Source organism: Chrysemys picta, chromosome 9 (genome assembly GCF_011386835.1).
Source record: "Chrysemys picta bellii isolate R12L10 chromosome 9, ASM1138683v2, whole genome shotgun sequence".
NCBI classification, from domain to species: domain Eukaryota; kingdom Metazoa; phylum Chordata; order Testudines; family Emydidae; genus Chrysemys; species Chrysemys picta.
The window spans coordinates 5,544,494-5,562,068 of record NC_088799.1 but is presented as its reverse complement, the minus strand read 5'-3'; the positions used below and the strand labels follow the sequence as shown (position 1 = coordinate 5,562,068).

General features: G+C 42.6%; 1 protein-coding gene across 10 annotated transcripts in view; it reads right to left on the bottom strand.

The window, feature by feature from the left end:
• LRCH3 (leucine rich repeats and calponin homology domain containing 3) overlaps positions 1 to 17,575 on the bottom strand; it is a 104,246-nt gene that overhangs the window by 32,012 nt on the left and 54,659 nt on the right. For 7 of the 10 annotated variants that reach the window (XM_024110292.3, XM_024110295.3, XM_065557581.1 and 4 more), the window contains exons 7-11: positions 11,480 to 11,573; positions 10,447 to 10,567; positions 7,476 to 7,624; positions 4,902 to 4,978; positions 664 to 759 (exon numbers count right to left, since the gene is read on the bottom strand). In XM_024110292.3, coding sequence (XP_023966060.2) covers positions 664 to 759; positions 4,902 to 4,978; positions 7,476 to 7,624; positions 10,447 to 10,567; positions 11,480 to 11,573 — 537 coding nt within the window. The remainder of the gene's footprint in view (positions 1 to 663; positions 760 to 4,901; positions 4,979 to 7,475; positions 7,625 to 10,446; positions 10,568 to 11,479; positions 11,574 to 17,575) is intronic. The other 3 variants (XM_024110296.3, XM_042843917.2, XM_065557580.1) reach the window with 1 other exon arrangement.

Below are 17,575 nucleotides of genomic sequence, written 5' to 3'. Positions count from 1 at the left end.
TTTGCCTCCCCTGTCGGGGGCCCTGCTGGTAGGGTCCATACCGGCAGGGCTGCAGACGGGAGGTGAGGAGGTGGGAGGAGCAACGTTAAGGATGGTCCTTTGCCGCGGCAGCGCTTTAATGTTGCTGCGCCCCCCTGCTGACAGGAGGGGAGGGGGGGGAGCAACGTTAAAGCACTGCTGCGGCAAAGGACCATGCAGCGCTTTAACATCCCTGCCCCTTTTGCCCCCCCTGGCCGCTGACGGGCGGGGGGGGAGGGGCAAAGGGAGCACCTGCCCTGGGGCCGGCGATTTAAAAGGGCCCGGGGCTCCTGACACTGCTGCCGCTACCGCAGCAGTGGTGTCCGGAGCTCCCGGCCCTTTAAATCAACACGGGAGCCCCAGGCAGTGCAGGCCAAGGGCTGGCTGGGGGATGCTGATCCCCAGCCCCGCCCCTTCTGCCTGAGGCCCCGCCCCGTCCGGAGGCCAGAGCCACCCCCCGTACCGGTAAGTGTCCTCAGTTACTTTCACCCCTGCCACTATCTGACAGCTTTCAGTAAGTTACTTATTTAACTGTCTCTAAGACCTTTTTAGTTCAACCCCATATCAAGAAGCAATTGATTATCAGGCCTATTATTGAAGAGATACTTGATTTTAAAACAGAAATCACATGCTTCTTTTCACTACCTCTCTGCCTTGTCTACATAACTCCTCTGTCCTTGGTGTCGCTCTCTGTCCTGCATCAAGGTTAGTGTTTCTGGTCTTCGTAATTCATCAGTATCCCTGAAAGTAAACACAGATTGGAGGTTGGTTCTTGATGTGCAGAAATGGCAAACAAATGTCATTTTTTTCCTAATTGTTAGCTGCTTATAAAAGTAAATGACTAAACAGTTAACTTCCGATAACATTCAAGACTAAATTTAAAGATGACCAAAGCAACAAAGTTCAGATTTAAGGCTAGGCTAACAACTGTTGTAATATAAATATTAAAGCATTCTAGTAATATCACTATTGAGTACAACAATTTTAAAAGGTGCAAAAAGATGGAATTTCTGTTTTAACACTGAGTTCTTGGCTTTTGGAGTGCTGCTAACTCTGGGAAGAGCATTAGTTAAAAAAAAGTCAATGAAGAACTTCATTATTCTTTCTCACACTTTTAGAACAAATCTGCTTAGTTCATTGATTAAAAGATTATTTTTCTAACAGCCAGTGTTGCAAACTCCACCTGAGTCCTTATTGTCTCGTATATGAATACCTGAAACAGATCTGTAAAGACCTTAGCTAATAATTTGTTTGCTTGTAAGTGAGGGAGAACAGAACAAACTTGAAATGAATCAGTTAAATTAAATGTCCAATAACAGTGTCAGTAACAAAAGAAGGCATACGCAAAAGGCATCTGAGTTTTCACTATGAATTGTTCTCTAATTTAAAACATAAGGCAAAATATTTTTAAAAACAGGCACTTAAGTAATAGATGCAAGACATACCTCCTCGGGTACAAACAAAACTGAGCACACAAAATATGCAGTTGCATGGGCAAAACAGGTAACTGCATTCAAATGGGTAACTGCACATGTTCCACAAGGATGTATTTTGTGTACACAACTTAAGATGCCTATTTTTAAAATTAAGCTCTACATGTCAGATGCTATACGTGATGCACCCATTACTGTGTTGACTGGCAGGAAGAACACTGGGTGAAGTGAGCAACAAAACCCAAACTCCATATGCAGATCTAAGTAGCACATAGCATTGCTGAATCAGGAACTTTTTACAGACTGCACGCTTATGCAAGCTGTATTTAACTAGCTACTCTTAAGATGAAGTCTGAATTACGTCTAGCTTTACAAGGGCTTTAATGGCTCCAGTGTGCTTTGGAGAAGGAAAAAAAAAAGTCTTCTTGCCAAGGCATTTACAGAAAATTGTTGTGGGAGCAGTTTACAACTGATGTGGTTGGCACAAGCAACATATTCCAGTACTATGAACTTCATAATACCAACCGTCCCCCCTCCCCCCCAAAAAACCCACTAATTAATTTTGCATGGTGATTTTTCCTTAATTTTGGAAGCAACAACAATATGGTCTGATTTTTTTAGTATTTCATTAAGAATTCTATTTCACTGCAGTGTAATAAGAATGTGCTGTAATTTAGTTAGACGTTGGATTACAAGCCTCTGCTTAAAGATCGGCTGCCGCCCCTGAGTTAAACTTTGAAATCATCTGAACCCTACTGAACTATATAATTTCCTTTATTGTCATTGCAGACTGCCAAGATTTGTATACGTAAATAGAAGGTCTCTCCTGTCTAACTTGACTTGTCTTGTCCTATTTTCTTCAGCAGTGTCATGCAGTCCAATGTTTGTGAAGTCTCTTAAGTTATTTCCATGTAAAACACAAATCAAAAGGCAGGTAAAAAGAGTCTTTCAGACCAAGGCACTCATCATTTGTGGAGGAGATGGCAGGCTGCTCTATTATTTCAAAGTTTACTGGTGGACACTACAGGGTAAGGAATTCTGACACATGCTGAATCAGTTACCATCTATGATGTCAGTACAGCTACTGCACATGCACATTAACCGCATGAATCAAAATTCCTTAGAAAAATCCATGAAGGATAGTTGCTTCCCATGTGCCTAACAGCTTTTGAAAAATATATCTGTTGTTCTTAGTTTCAGTTTCCCTATAATAGCCAGAAGAGAGAGGTCCAATTTAAGGGAATTGCCAAGTTCATTTCAAAAATTTGCTTCTAGTTAGGGCATAAAGAGTGAAGTATCCAAAACCAGTGTGTGTCTTATTCCAATACAGCGCTTCTCAAATGCGGCCACCATGGCTGCATGCAGCCACCAGGGGCTTTTCTTGTGGCCACAGTCTCCTGGGTGAGGGGTGGTGGGTTACCCTCCCCCAGGGCCGCCAGCAGGGGCTGGTCTCTGTCCCCTTCTGGAGCCACAAACACTGTAGAAGCAGGCAGCCAGCATGAGTTCCCCACCTTCCTGGGGACGGTGGGGCTCAGGCTTCAGGCTTAAGCCCTGGGGTGGTGGGCGACAGGCTCTGGCCATACAGCAGCAGGCTCTAACCCCCAGCCGCAGGACTCCAGGCTCACCCCCCACACATCGCCCCTGGCCCCCGCTCCTCCTCCAGTCGCCATCTGTGCACCAGGGCCTCAGGCTCCCACCCTGGGCTCACCTCCCTCATCTCCCCTGACTCCCGCAGCCTCCCATCTATCCCCACATTGCCCCTTAGCTCCCTACCCACTTCCCCATCCAGGGCTTAATTTGTCCCCCAGCTTGCCAGGGCAGAGTAAGTCTGCTGTGAAAAGTGATATTGTTAATATCACTTTTCACAGCCTCCCAGCTAGCTGGCAAGTCTGTTATGAAAAATGATATTAACAAATATACAAATGTCACTTTTCACAGTAGCAGCCTTACTAGCTAGCAGGTCTAAAAAAAAAAAAAGCAACCAAAAAAAAAAGGAAAACATGCAAAGCACCTTATTTGTGTTTCTATTCTGTTTAGGTCCAGTAAAGAATAGAAAACTGTATATTATGTTTAATTATCGAGTCTGCAAAAAAACCCTACATAAATTACAAATAATTTGGACACCTGTATGTGCATATTTATTTGTTTTTCCTCAAGTTAATTATTTTAGGAAAAACAGTCAGAGCGGTCACCAGCGAAAGTTGGTGGCCACACTCTGAGGCCACCCAAAAATTTGCTGTGAGACTCCCTGCTCTAATATTACTATATACAGCCAAAACTATTTTTATCCTGCAAGTCAAAAAAAACAAAAAACAAACCAAACAACTTTCTGCTCAGTCCCTGCGTATCCAGTTTTAACCAAAAGCAAAAACCGCTCAGTGACCTATCAAAACTGACAGAACCTTAACTTCAACTGCACCAATGAGGCACTATAAATACACTGAATTGTATCTCCTCTCCTTCTGCTCTTGTCTCTGGGCATCCTTCCATTTGACTCCCTAAACCTGAAATACTCTTCTTTATCCTGCCCACCATGTTACCATCCTCGCCAACTCTCAGCTTAACACACACTTCTTCCACAAGGATGAACCTTACTATTCCAAAAGTGACTATCCTAAAAATTCTGTGTAACCCTCAAGAAGCTTGTGTCATTAATTCATTCCAAACAAATATATGATTTTATTGCTGTAATCCTTGCTTTCCTTTCCTTCTAATCTCCCTTCCTCCATGGCATTTGAGGTTTTGTCTATACTAGCAAAGTGCACTTGTTTAATTTAAAAACTGATCTAACTAAACCAGTGCAAACTCCTCATATAGATTCACTTAAACCATTTTAATCCTTGCTTATATTGATTTTGCTTAAATTCAGAATTTATATAGATTTAGCTTGCATTGATAAATTGCCAACTTAAGCTAAAAATTGATATTAGCATAAGTTACACCAGTTTAAATGTAATGGAATTTAAGTAGATAGATTTTTAAGTCACTTTAGTTAAACCTGTGAACTTTTGTACTATAGGCAATGTTTTTGTCATCTTACCGCATCATTCCTCATTTTACCTAGACTGTAAGTTCCTGGGACAGGAACAATAGCCCGTTTGTAAAGTGTTGCACATTTCTGATTAGGTAGTAGAAAACTACATCCACTGTTCAGTGTCACTCAATGCAATCTGCACTGTAACTTTCAGCTACAATTTCCTCCAATCTACAGTATTTTAGCAAGAGAAATGTATGCTCTTCTGCCAATTTGGCCTAGTTATGAAAAGAACAGAAATGTTTATGGAGGTATAAATATCAGCCATAACATCACAGTGAAATCAACTGTTGGTTTCAAATGATCATGTAGATCGTATATTTTTCAGAGTAGGGCACCTATCGAACACATCTATAAAGCACATGTATGCCACTGGCACTATCATGAATAAATGTACTTTCATCAGGTTCTTCTACCTATTTTGATGCAAGTATCGTCTTGTGTCTTCTGTTCTCTGAAAATCTCTGATGGGCACTGGCTTTACTGGTGAGCCCTAAGCAAACAAAACAGAAGACAATGACGTTAGTAATGTATTCAGAATGCTGTATGTGCAAGTCTAAGAATTTTGATTAAACCAAACGAAGTGTAGGTTCCATCAATTTGTCTAGATCCAAATGTGTGATTACTGGTCGTTAAGATGTCTGACAAAGAAACAAAATAAAACACAACCAATGGAAGATATCGGAAATGATGCAGAATCATTTTTGTACCTTGCATGTAATTTACTGAAAGTTGAACTTCAAAATTAAGCCTACCTGTTGATAAGTTATAGTGTAAAAAACAGAATTACCAGGCTATGTGGATGAGGTGTAGGTATAAAATAACTAATGTAACTTATAAGATGTATGGTGTTGGAGACCAAAGTACACATCTACAATTTTAGCATAGTGTATTCCAGGCTCTCTCAGACAATAAGATTCAACAGCTGGTATTCTGTGATGATACCATATAGACAAACCAGAGAAACAGGCACTTGCAGAATCAATACATTGTCAATAGAAATCTGGGTCACTGCAGATTTCACTAATGTAAGTAGGGGAATGACGAAGTGCACAAAACAAGGACATGCTTTAGACTCCTAAAGAGATTCTGACAAGATAAAATAAAGGAAATGAAGAAAGATCTTTACCTCCTCAAAGCATTAAACGAACTTACGAAGGAACAGATACATTTGAATTTGAGCACAATGTGTATTGCTTAAGTGCTTGAAGCAAAATAGAAGGTTATCTGGAACAGGTTGCTTATGTACTATGTAAGATTCCTGCTGTGCTGAGACCCCTTTACACCTACACGCAGGGGATGAATTTAGATTAACATGTCATAGAGAAGGCAACGTCACATTGCTTAATGCTTCCTGCATTTAATTTTTGTTTTATGCAGAAACTTTACAATTTTCCACTTCCTTGTGTGAAGACTGTCAAAGCAAGGATCAGTTTCTCTTGCCTTATGTATAATAGTAGCGACGATAACCAAAGCAAAGATGTTTTCCAGTTGCAGGGTGTCATACAGTTTTAAAGAAACAATCATGGAACTTTGGTCAAGGGCATGCTAATCTATATTTGGTCACAAGGTACACCTCTACCCCGACAGAACGCTGTCCTCGGGAGCCAAAAAATCTGACCGCATTATATCGAACTTGCTTTGATCCGCCGGAGCGCGCAGCCCCGCCCCTCCAGAACGCTACTTTACCACGTTATATCCAAATTCGTGTTATATCGGGTCATGTTATATCGGGGTAGAGGTGTATTAAAATTAAACAAGGACTCAAGACAATTGCATTGTAACTGTGTAGGAGTGATCATGCCTCCCCCCAATGCGATCATTTGGAACCAAAACAAGAGCAGTAAAAGCAGTAATTAGTAACAAATGATACTACCAAATATGTAGCAAATTATGGGAAAGCAAATAAGAACCACTTCGACCCATTCTGGGGAAATGGGAGCTTGTTGTCTGACCCACAATGCAACTTGAAATGCTACTGCTGGAACAGTGATAGCGCTCAGATTTCTAGTCTGCCATTCCAGCTCACATACCACAGACTACCTTTATAACAACAGGCTACTCGAGGATAGAAACAAAACGTACATTGTTCAGGTTTGTCTGCAATAATAAGGACAAAGACCACGGTTTTTAAGCCAAAAAAAAGCTATAGCCTAAGGATGCTTATACTTGTTTTTAGCCACTTGTAATCAAGTCTCCTTACAGGTTTTTAACAAACTTTAATAACCCTATTTATTGTCCATTTACTGTCTCCTGGGATTGACTCATAAAAATATCGTGTCACATAGTTAAACACAGAATTTTTGCTCAAAACTTTGTGCATATGCGTTCCCAGGTTGTATGCCTGGTGATTTTACAGAGCATTACTCAAGATGTTAACATGGAGCAAGCCATCCTCTGTTACAAAATATCAGACTTTAGAGCAAATCCTCTTTTTCATTTAAAATTCGCAATTAAAAGGGATGCCCAGTCTGGTAAATTTATTGGCATTTAATTTACAATCCATAGGAAAGCCCCACCAAATTAACATAGCTGAAAGATCCCGATAATAAGTCCTTGTGCTGACAGAGATCAACACATTAGCTATGTTTTGACCTCAAACAAGCCAGCATTTACTAGGTATTACCAAATGAAGGAGACATGAGTGGTTGCCTGGGTGCAAGCACATATGGGAAGCATCAACTTCAATGTTTTCTGAGGGAAGAGTTCCTTTGGGAACCCCATTTACTCCCCCCACATCCTGCAGGAATTTTGCCTTTGAACAGAACTCAGTACAGCCGCCCGTAGAATCATTCTGAGTGTCTGATACAGGTGTAGTTTGTAGCATCTCAGGACTCAAGCTCAGATCCTCCACAAGGCAAAGCCTGTTGCTCCAAGCCAGCTGTCACATTGTTTATCAAGGTCAACCTCTACAGACAAGAAATATTAACACCATCACAAAGGCTTTCATTGGGGTATAGGAACGTAACTAATTTAAATAAAAGCACCACCTCATGAGAGATTCGCCGTTGTTCAATATAGGCCATGAATTGTGAGCTGAGGCTCTCTGACTCCATGCACTTGGGTTGCCTCACCTCTTCCTCTTCCTCTTCAGTGGCACAGCTATCAATATAGTCAATCTGATCCAGATCGTGTTCCACTAGACACACACGCACAAAGGAAACACCCATCATTAGATGACCAGTGGTAGAAAAAACATAGCAGCAGACTCAGCAACTAATGTCTGATTTCACTTTTCCTCCACCTGGGCAAGCTTAAGCGGACAGCTTTTGAGCTCTGCCTGGTTCACTAATAGTTGTTAAATGTCAGATTTTGAAATAATCTTAAACAGATTTAAAAGCAATGAGAAAAAAATATGTCAAATGTAGTAATTTTAAAAATACGATTCTATGTAGTTTCTTAATTATTGCAAAAGCAATGTCATCCTTCCCAATTCATTGTTAACAAAGGCCATTGGCTACAATTTTTACTTCTGTGTCTTGGACATATCTGAGAAGCAAGCAATTACCATCAATTTACAACAAAATAAACATGTCATTAGGAGTATACTGATTAATTTATCTAGGCTCTACTTAGCTGGATACTTCCTCATTAATAAAGGCACTGAGGAGAGCCTAGGTTAACACTTGCTCAGTATGAAATGTCAGGCTCTAGACAGAGTCTGATGATGATAAAACAGAGAATAGTGTGACCAAGTTAATTGCATGAGGTTGCTTTAAATATGAAAAAGGTATGTGGCAAGGAAACAGACAATAAAGAAAGCAACACAAAAACACTCAGGCTACAGACATTTTATTAACCAAAGAGGAAGGAAGGAATTAAAATTAGGGAACCACAGAAATTAAATGAGTATGAAGCACAGGGCACAATTCTGCTCTCATTTCTGCCCATGGCCATGTTGCTATCTGGGGCATTTTTTATTCATCACTGCTTTTGTAAGTTTCTGCACGGGGATTTCAAGTGTCATGACATTAAACAAAAAGCCTAGTGAAAAGCACTGTGCTGACAGATTGGATATCCAGAGTCAAAAATACCCCGAGGACTCCCATCCCCCTTTCCCCCCGCCCCAGTAGGTCTTCATTTGCCACACTTCATCATCTCTTATCAGAAAGCTCATGTTAGCACTGATGAAGACATGGGGAAAGAGAGGTCATTATGAGGGGTCTAGATGCAGGTGTTTTGAAAGGGATATCACTCAGGATGAAATGGCAGGCACAAGTTCAACTCAGATTACCTACTTCAAACATTATTGCTTCCTTGTTTTTAAAATCCTGCAAAAACTTGCTCCTGCCTTTCCCCCAGACATTATCACTCTCTATTCCCCATTCCTCCTTGTCTAGAGCAGGCCTCCTTTGCCTCACCTCACAATCTGGCTACTGTAAGTGTCAGAACCATCTCCTCTGAAACTCCAGCCATCCAAAACAGCTTCCCTGGATCTTTCTGCCTCACTGAATCTCCACCTCATTAAAAATCTTAAGTGAAAACCTCTTTTCTCCCTTAGCTATTTAACTCTAATTTATCTCACTCTCCATTATATTATTTAACAGCTGTGTTAACTCTAAAGCATTGTGAAAGACCATGTGTGTGAAAAACCAATTAACAATAAGTTGATATTGTAGGCAGTGCTGGTAGCACTGTTTGGTACAAAGGCTGCTAACACTTCCTATATAAGATAACTTTGCCAAACTGTCTGTACTGAAATGTTTCATGCTGAATGTCTACCTCGGGGGGGGGGGGAATTAATTTTCAGACAAAATGGCTCAGCCGTTTATGCGAATGAGGATAGGGAAAAATATATTGCAGCAGAAGGAGGAGATTAGAACAAGGAGCTGGTGGGGAGAGGGAAGAGACTGAGACAAGTGGATGGGGAGAAAGAAGAAACAGGGACTGGGAACTGGGATGGGAAGATTGGGACTGGCTGGGAAAGGAGATTGGGACTGGGAGAAGACTGAGATCAGATGAGGAGCTGGGGGGGGGGTGAGGGGGAGAAGATTGGGACTGAGAACCAATGCGGGGGGGGGGAGGGGGGGAAGAGACATCTGATGTGGAGCCAGGGTGGTGGTGGTGGTGAACTGCGAATGACTGAGAGAAGAGACTAGGACAAGAAACTGGGGGAACACAGAATGGAAGAGGAGTCTGAGGAGGGAGAATGAACTGGGGAATGTGGGTGGGGAGATATTACTGGAGGCCAAGATTGAGGAGAGAGAGAAATCCGAGAAGAGAAAAGGAGCCCAGGATTACCAAGTCTGAGGTGTGGCAACTGACTGAGTAGATAAAGAGAATAGAACTGGCATAAGAAGCCAGGGTGGAGAAGAGACAGGTCTGTGATAGGCACAGGTTGGAGGGGAGAGGGCAGAAGGAGTCATACTGGGGGAGGAGGGGCCAGTGAGACACAGAAGGCTCTGTGCCCACTAGAAAACACTCTCCTCCAAAGCCTGGAATAGAACCCAAGATTCTTGAGTCTCACCATTCCTCTGTTGTCAGAAAATAGCTGTGAAAACCACCGACAAAGTGTCCCATCCCCCGCTAGTGCTGGTCCTCACAGAGGATGACAACCTCCTACAGTTATCAGTTACTCTGTCAGCTCAAGTGGCAGAGATCTGTGCGCCAGATCTGAAGGTTCCAATCCTGCTGATGACTCATGAGAGTATCAATATCGTGCAAAAAGCAGTATGTGATCATGTAATTAAAGATGGTATCATAATGCATATGCAGAAAGGGGCTGAATTAAGGTTGCACAAGCAACCTTACCTTCTGGTCTTTTTTAACTTTTCAGTGCTTGATTTTGCAACCCTAATAATGTTCTTTAAATGTAATTTGTGTGTGTGATTATAAATATATTGAGGCTCCACCACTTCTTTTGCTTAAAACAACAAATTACCTATAACTTCCAAATATACATTTTGGAGCTTCAGTTATGACAACCACCTGAATAATTAGCTATCAAAGACTGCTATTTACCTCCACCATTAGTTACAACCGTGCTCCCTCGGTTCTCCTGGTACTCTCTCTCTCTTCGCAGTCTCTGCTCTTTAGTGATCTCTGCCACTCGCAGAGGGAGGTCTGAGAACTCATCTGTAGGCTTTAAAAAACAGACAAAAAAAACCACACACTCTCATCCTGGGCATCATCTTTCAGTTAGTTTTCTAACTTGGGCCTCCACTCCACCAGTCCTGCAGGATTTTGCTCCCTAAAACTATTAATTTAAAAGAGACACAACTGAAATGTACCGTTTTTAAATCAGGTCGATTTAGGACCTGTATTCCATGAAGAGTCTGTCTATAGTTTTAATTTATTTTCCCTCTGAAATGAATACATATGCTAAAAACATTCCAGGCTGGATTCTGAAGGCCCTTGTAAACACCAGGCTAAGAGCACAGTTCGCAAGAACACCCCAGGGTTGGGTTGCAGCCATTTGCATAGCTTCCCCAACAGGACAGAACAGGCTGGCTCCTGGCTTTCTCCCAGTACCCTTCTTCCTTGGAGATCTGATCTTGCTTCTTCTAAGTGGTTAAGAGACAATCTATTTGGCCATTTGAAAAAGCTACATATAAAATCTAATTTGGAAAATCTGTGCTCTGTTTACCAGATTTTATTTTAATTAAACAGAAGCTCTTGAGTAATGGATAAAGATTACATATGCTAATATAATGCAATAACTAGCTCATCTTTTTGTAATTTTTCTTATCACTTGTTTATATTAATTCATTTCTACCAAGTGCTCTTCTATATTTTCTCTTGGGTTTACACTTTTGTTTTGATTTTTAAAAATGTTTCAATAAAAAATATTAGTAAAAGAACAAAAGATCCATTTAATATAAAAATGGTGCTAATTCTTTTTCCAGGAAATCAAAAGTAATCTGTGAACTATGGAAATTACATTTTTTATTATACATAAGCACCACTCCCTGAATATTCTTCCAAATCTATGGCTTCATTATTTGTTTCCTGTACAAATATTGCCACCCAACAAAAATAAAGAAACTACACTTACTTCATTCCCTGACCATCTTTTGTCTCCGCTGTCCACACTATTGAAACCAGAATCTAGTGCTCCATAGGGACGACTGGAGTACAGTTCCTCATGGCTGTCAAGCAGATAATTTTAGTCACTATAATGTAAATGTCACTGAAAAATTCCTACTTGTGACAGAGCTGAAAATGGAGTTAACTGTTGAGCAGAGCTGAGCAGTGTCCACAACACATTAGAAGTTGTCACATGGCATTCACCATGCATAATACTTTCTAAGAGGATATGTTCTTCCAACTACAAACATTCCCAACTGTTAGCCAACTGACATGATGCAGCTGCCTTGTGCTTTCAAGAGCTGATCTAAGCCTATCCCCCAAACAATTCTGACAAATGTATTTTTTTTTTTTTTGGCAAACTGACCTACTAAATTCTCCTTTAGCAAGTCAGTTCATTTTATGTTACTCAGGTGTTTTAGTTGAACGACTCTTCCCAACCCCATCCCCAAAACCATTTTGTCCCCAGAGGGAACCACAACCATACATGTGTATTTATTACACATACATATAAATGTATAGGAATGAGCATGCACCTCTTTTAGAAGAAGTATGACAACATTCAAAATGTATACTTTATACATCTCTTTTCTGTATCATGCATTATTAATCTAAAATACTCCATAAAAGACACCACAGATGTTTCAAATGAAACATATCATCACTTGAATAATATACAAATGTAGTTTTCACTCATTAAATTGACTTGTCAATGACTTGCCTAGTCACAGACATTACATATGTGCAATGAAGGGATGAAAATATAAACCATAACATAAGGGGCTGTATGGTGCTTTTCCTGCTCTAAGTGGGTACAGAGACTACACAGTTCAGCAGCGTGGCCATCACAGATGTCGAATCTGGCAACTGCTACAGATAGCGACAGCAGCAGTAGAACAATGGGACTTGTCTGATCCACTGCAGATGGCATTTCACAATGGATCAACTGTCCTGCTGGCACTTGATGCCCCAGGGAAACAGCAATTACTGCATAATTCACAAGTAAGAATGTCAGGAAGCTGATTGCTCCACCCAAGCATAGCTAATTGTAGGTCATTCTCTCACTGGTACTGATCTCTAGTTGTCCCTCTGTTTAAAAATCCCTCATCCAGGAAACAATTATTTTAAAATGACTGTTATTACTATTATTTATGCAGCACCATAGAGTTATGGTGCTTTATAGAAAAACGAGACAGACTACAGTCCTAAGGAGTTTGCAGTCCTAGTTAGACACAGGGGGTATGTCTACACTGCAATTAGACACCCGTGGCTGGCCCAGGCTCCTGGAACTCAGGCTAAGAGGCTGTTTAATTGTGGTGGACATTCAGGCTCAGGCTGATGCCCTAGCTCTGGGACTCTCCCACCTCGCAGGGTCCTAGAGCCCGGCCTGCAGCCCGAACCCAAACACCTATACTGCAATTGAACAGCCCCTTAGCCTGAGCCAGCTGGCTCAGGCCAGTCACGGGTTTTTAATTGCTGTGTAGACATACCCAAGGAGAGGTTACTCAGAATGTGCCATAATGGTGGTTCTTTGAGATGTTGGTGCTACACTTCAAGTATGCTTATACCACTTGTGCCTTTGATGGGAGATTTTTGGTAGCAGTGCCCATTCAGCCCATGCATGCAATTCTATGCTTCCTTATGCCCTGCTCTGAAGATACATAAGGCTACATGGGTGAACTGCCCTCAGTTCCTTCTCCACTGCCAAGTCCCCAGAGGAAACTCTGAAGCAGAGGGGAATGAAGGCAAGTAATGGAACACCTATACGGACACACACAGTGAAGAATTCCAGTTACTGCACAAGGCAAGTAACCTCTTCTTCTTCGAGTAGTGTCCCTCTGGGTGCTCCACTTCAGGTGACTACCAAGCAGTACCCCCAGCTGGAGGGGGGTCTCTGGAACCAAGTCCAAGATTGAATACAATACAGCATTTCCAAGGGCAGCATCTGATCTAGAAGACTGGACCACTGCATAATGCTTGGAAAAGGTACGTATGGAAGACCAAGTGGCAGCCTTACAAATATCCAGAACAGAAACATTCTTGAGTAATGTCGTAGAAGTAGCTACGGCTTTTATGGAATGGGCCAACAACCTTGAAAGAGCTGAATATATGAAGTTATAGCACAAAAGAACAGAATCAGAAATCCACCTGGAGAGTCTCTAGGTAGAAATCGCTGAATCTTGGGATCTATCAGCAACAGTCACGAACAGTCTGCGTGACTTCCTGAACGACTTAGTCCTTTCGAAATAAAAGGCTAATGCCCTTCCAACATCCAGAGTGTGTAAAAAAGGCCTCCGCTCTGGACTGATGAGTCTTTGGGGGGGAAAATGGAGGGTGGATAATCTGGTTGATGTGCAGCTCATATGACACCTTAGGTAAAAATCTTCTGAGATAAATTAATGAGGGAAGAGGCAGCCATTGGCTCAAACGGGGGGCATAGGGCATCAAAGTACTGCAGTCAAATCCCAGATAGGAATGGATTTCTTAACTTGGGGGAAAGAGTTTCCCAATCCTCTCAGAATCTTACAGTTGTAGGATGGGTGAGAATCCCTCAACTGCTGAATGAAAGGCTGTTACAGCTGCCAAGTGCACACTGAGGCCTGGTCTATACTGGGCGGCGGGAGGGGGGACTAAGTCAGTCTAAGTTACGCAACTTCAGCTAAGAAAATAGCGTAGCTGAAGTCGACATACTTAGAGCTACTTACTGTGGTGTCTTCACTGTGGTAGGTTGACTGCTGCTGCACCCCCGTCGACTCCGCCTACACATCTCGCTCTGGTGGAATACCAGAGTCGACGGGAGAGTGCTTGGCGGTCCATTTATCGCATCTTCACTAGACGCGATAAATTGACCCCCGGTGGATCGAACGCTCTGCCCTAAGTGTAGACATGCTCTGATAGAGCTCATATATAATCCTAACTTTTTCAGCACTAGGAGGTAATCAAGGATGATCAAGGGGGGAGAATGAACAGGTGAAACACTTCTGGACACACCACATGCTGAATCTTTTCCATTTGTGGAGGTAATTGTATTTCATGGAATCTTTCCTACTGTTCAACAATACCTGTTGCACTTCCCAGTTCATCACAGATGCATCCATCATTATGATGATAGAGGGAGGAGACTGAACAAATGGAATCCCCATGCAGACATTGTCTAGGACCCTTCATCATTTGAGTGGAGACTAAGACCTGGCGAGGAACCGACATTAACTTGTTCAAGTTGTGTTTGTTTGGAGTATAAACAATCCTGAGTCAGCTCTGGAAACACTGTGATGGTATGTTCCAGACTCCATCTTTGAAGGTGCAGGCTGCTATATGTCCAAGGAATTGAAGACAACTTCTTATTGGGTCTGTAGGCTGATTTGAATGTTTGAGACAAGATTTGCTAACATCGAGAATCTGTTGGAGAGGAAGATAAGCCCTGGCTGGTGTAGCGTCCAAGGAGGCGCCTATGAAATCTATTCTTTGTATGGGGCTCAAAGGGGATTTCTTGGATGTTGAGCTTAACCCTAGTTTGCGGAACAGGGATCTCATTGTCTTTATGGCATCAAAAACCCCATTGTAGGACCAGCCCATAACCAGCCAGTCATCGAGGTATTGACAGAAAGCCCTCCACATGACTACTGCTGTAGAGGGGCAGTGTTGGCTGGATCCAATAAGTCCTTTAGCTTTATTTTAGTTAACAGCTGACGCTAGTTAATAATAGCCTGAAACTGGTCATACTCATCAGCCATGCTCAGTAAAGGTTGTGAATTTGCTATAACTTGAATGACTGTATTTAGCCATGAGAGCTTGATAGTGTGTGATGCTAAATTGAAGAGTCACAGATGAGTCTTTCTGCCGAATAGATCAAGGTGTTTTTGGTCCTTATCATACAGTGTGGTCTTTGCACGATGTTGTTTGCCATGTTTTTTCACTGCTTCCACAACCAGGGAGTTCAGTGTTGGATGGGTGAACGGAAATTCGGAGTCTCTAGCTGGGACATAATATTTTTTATAGGCCCTTTTACAAGCTGGTGGAATCGTTGCAGGGATCTGCCAGATGGATTTGGCAGGATTCAGAGCCTCATTAATAGGCAGGACAACTCAGGTGCAGGGAATCCATTGGAGGATGTCCAGGACCTTATGTTATGACTCTGTGACCTCTTCCAAGGGATCTGGAGGGAATCTGAAATGTGCTTCATTAACTCTTGGACGTGTCTGAAGTCATCAGCCATAGTTGGTTGGGGAGGCATAACCGCTTCACCTGGGGAAGATGAAGGAATATTTGTTTGGGGAGAAACTTCTTTATCTGTCCAGGCCTCCTGCTCTTCAAAGGATTCTTGTGCCTGAGGTAATGGAAGAAAAGCAGTTGGAGTAGGGGAGCCTCTCCCCCTATACTCCCCATGAGAGAGACTATGGGCATGTACAATTGCAGATGATTTGCAGCCCAAGGAATCCAGTATGGCCACTGGAGAGGTTCGAAAGGCATTGGGGGTGGTAACCATTGGTGCTCAAACCAGGTTGGGGGAACATGGGTCTATCTGTGGTACAAATCCCTACTCTTGTCAAAAGTGTCAGGATGGAAATTCCTTGTCTGAAGCATCAGGGACCCCCTGGATTGAAATATCTGAATTGGAGGAAAATTCCTCCTCTTCAAGTGGGGGAGCCCCAGCACTCTCTAAAGGCATTGGAGAGTCAAGTGGTACTTAGAAAAGGTCCCACTTCAGTGACCGTGCTTGTCTCGGTACCGAACCTTTCGCTACCAACTAACAAGGGAGATTCCGGTTCCTCTGAAACAAGTAGATCCTTTGAAAATCTGAACTCCTGTGGTACCAGGTGGATTTGAAGAGTGGGACTATTGTCAGTACCGAGGCCATACGCTGCTCTGGTAAATCCACTCTGGTTGAAGTAGTCAGTACTGATGTGAGGCCTTGGGAGGCGTTCAGACCATACGAGAGACACAACATCTTCCCAGTATTGAGGCAGTCTTAGATGTTGATGGTACCAAAGGAATTCTGGGTACCATTCTCTTAGAGGCGGAAAGCTTTGATGATGCATGGTCCTGCCTGTGCAGCACTGAAGGTTTCAGTACCAAGGCATGCTTGTTGCCCTTTTTCTCTGCTGAGCCTGGAGCCCCAGGCACAGGATCGGTACTGAGTGTCTGCAGCCTCAGACATACCCAGAGACCCATGAGGTCTCTGCAGCAGTCTTGCATTGCAGTGACAGAAGTCTTTTTGAGGTGGATTCTTCCTGTGGAGAGTGACTCAGTTTTCTATGGGTCTTCTTCATTGATTTACCTTGGGTAGATTCAGGTGAACGTGACGAAGTTGACGGGGCATTGTGTTCACTCAGCAACTGATGCCCAGAGGGGGAAGGGTGTACTCCGGCCTGGATCTGAGGCCAATTGGAGGGAATGCTCCATCATTAAGAGTCTCAGTTTTAGCTCCTGATTTTTTCTTGACTCACCCTTAAATGCAGAGCAGATGGAGCACTTTTGTGGGACATCAGACTTTCCAAAGCAGCGGATACAACAGGAATGCCTGTCGCTGACCAAGATGCACTCCTGGCAACAGATGCACTGTTTGAAGCCCAGAGATCCTGGCATACCCCAGGGCAATGACATCTAGCAAGGGAAGGCCCCCCTTCCAAAACGGGAAAGGGATCAAGAGAAAGATCCCCTAAATTCCTAAATAAAAGGTAAATAAAATAACTAAACAATAAAATAAAGAAGGGTAACTACGCTAAGAGATTTCAAAGTAAGGCACACTAATGCTCCATCTCAGGCCAAGGCAGCGGAGAAAGAACCGAGGGTGTTTCGCTCACACAGCACTGTATAGCCTTAGAGCGGGGCATGAGGAAGCATAGAACACGTGTGGGCTGAACAGACACTGCAACCTAAAATCTCCAATTAAAGGCGAAAGGGGTGTGAGCACACATGAAATGGAGCACCCATAGGGACGTTACTCAAAGAAGAACTCAGGGATAAAGGATGAGGGAACAAGAGCTGCAGAAGTGAAATATGCTTATTTTTAGGTACACATCTGCAAAAGGATTCACAGGCGGATCCTTAACCCTACACAGAG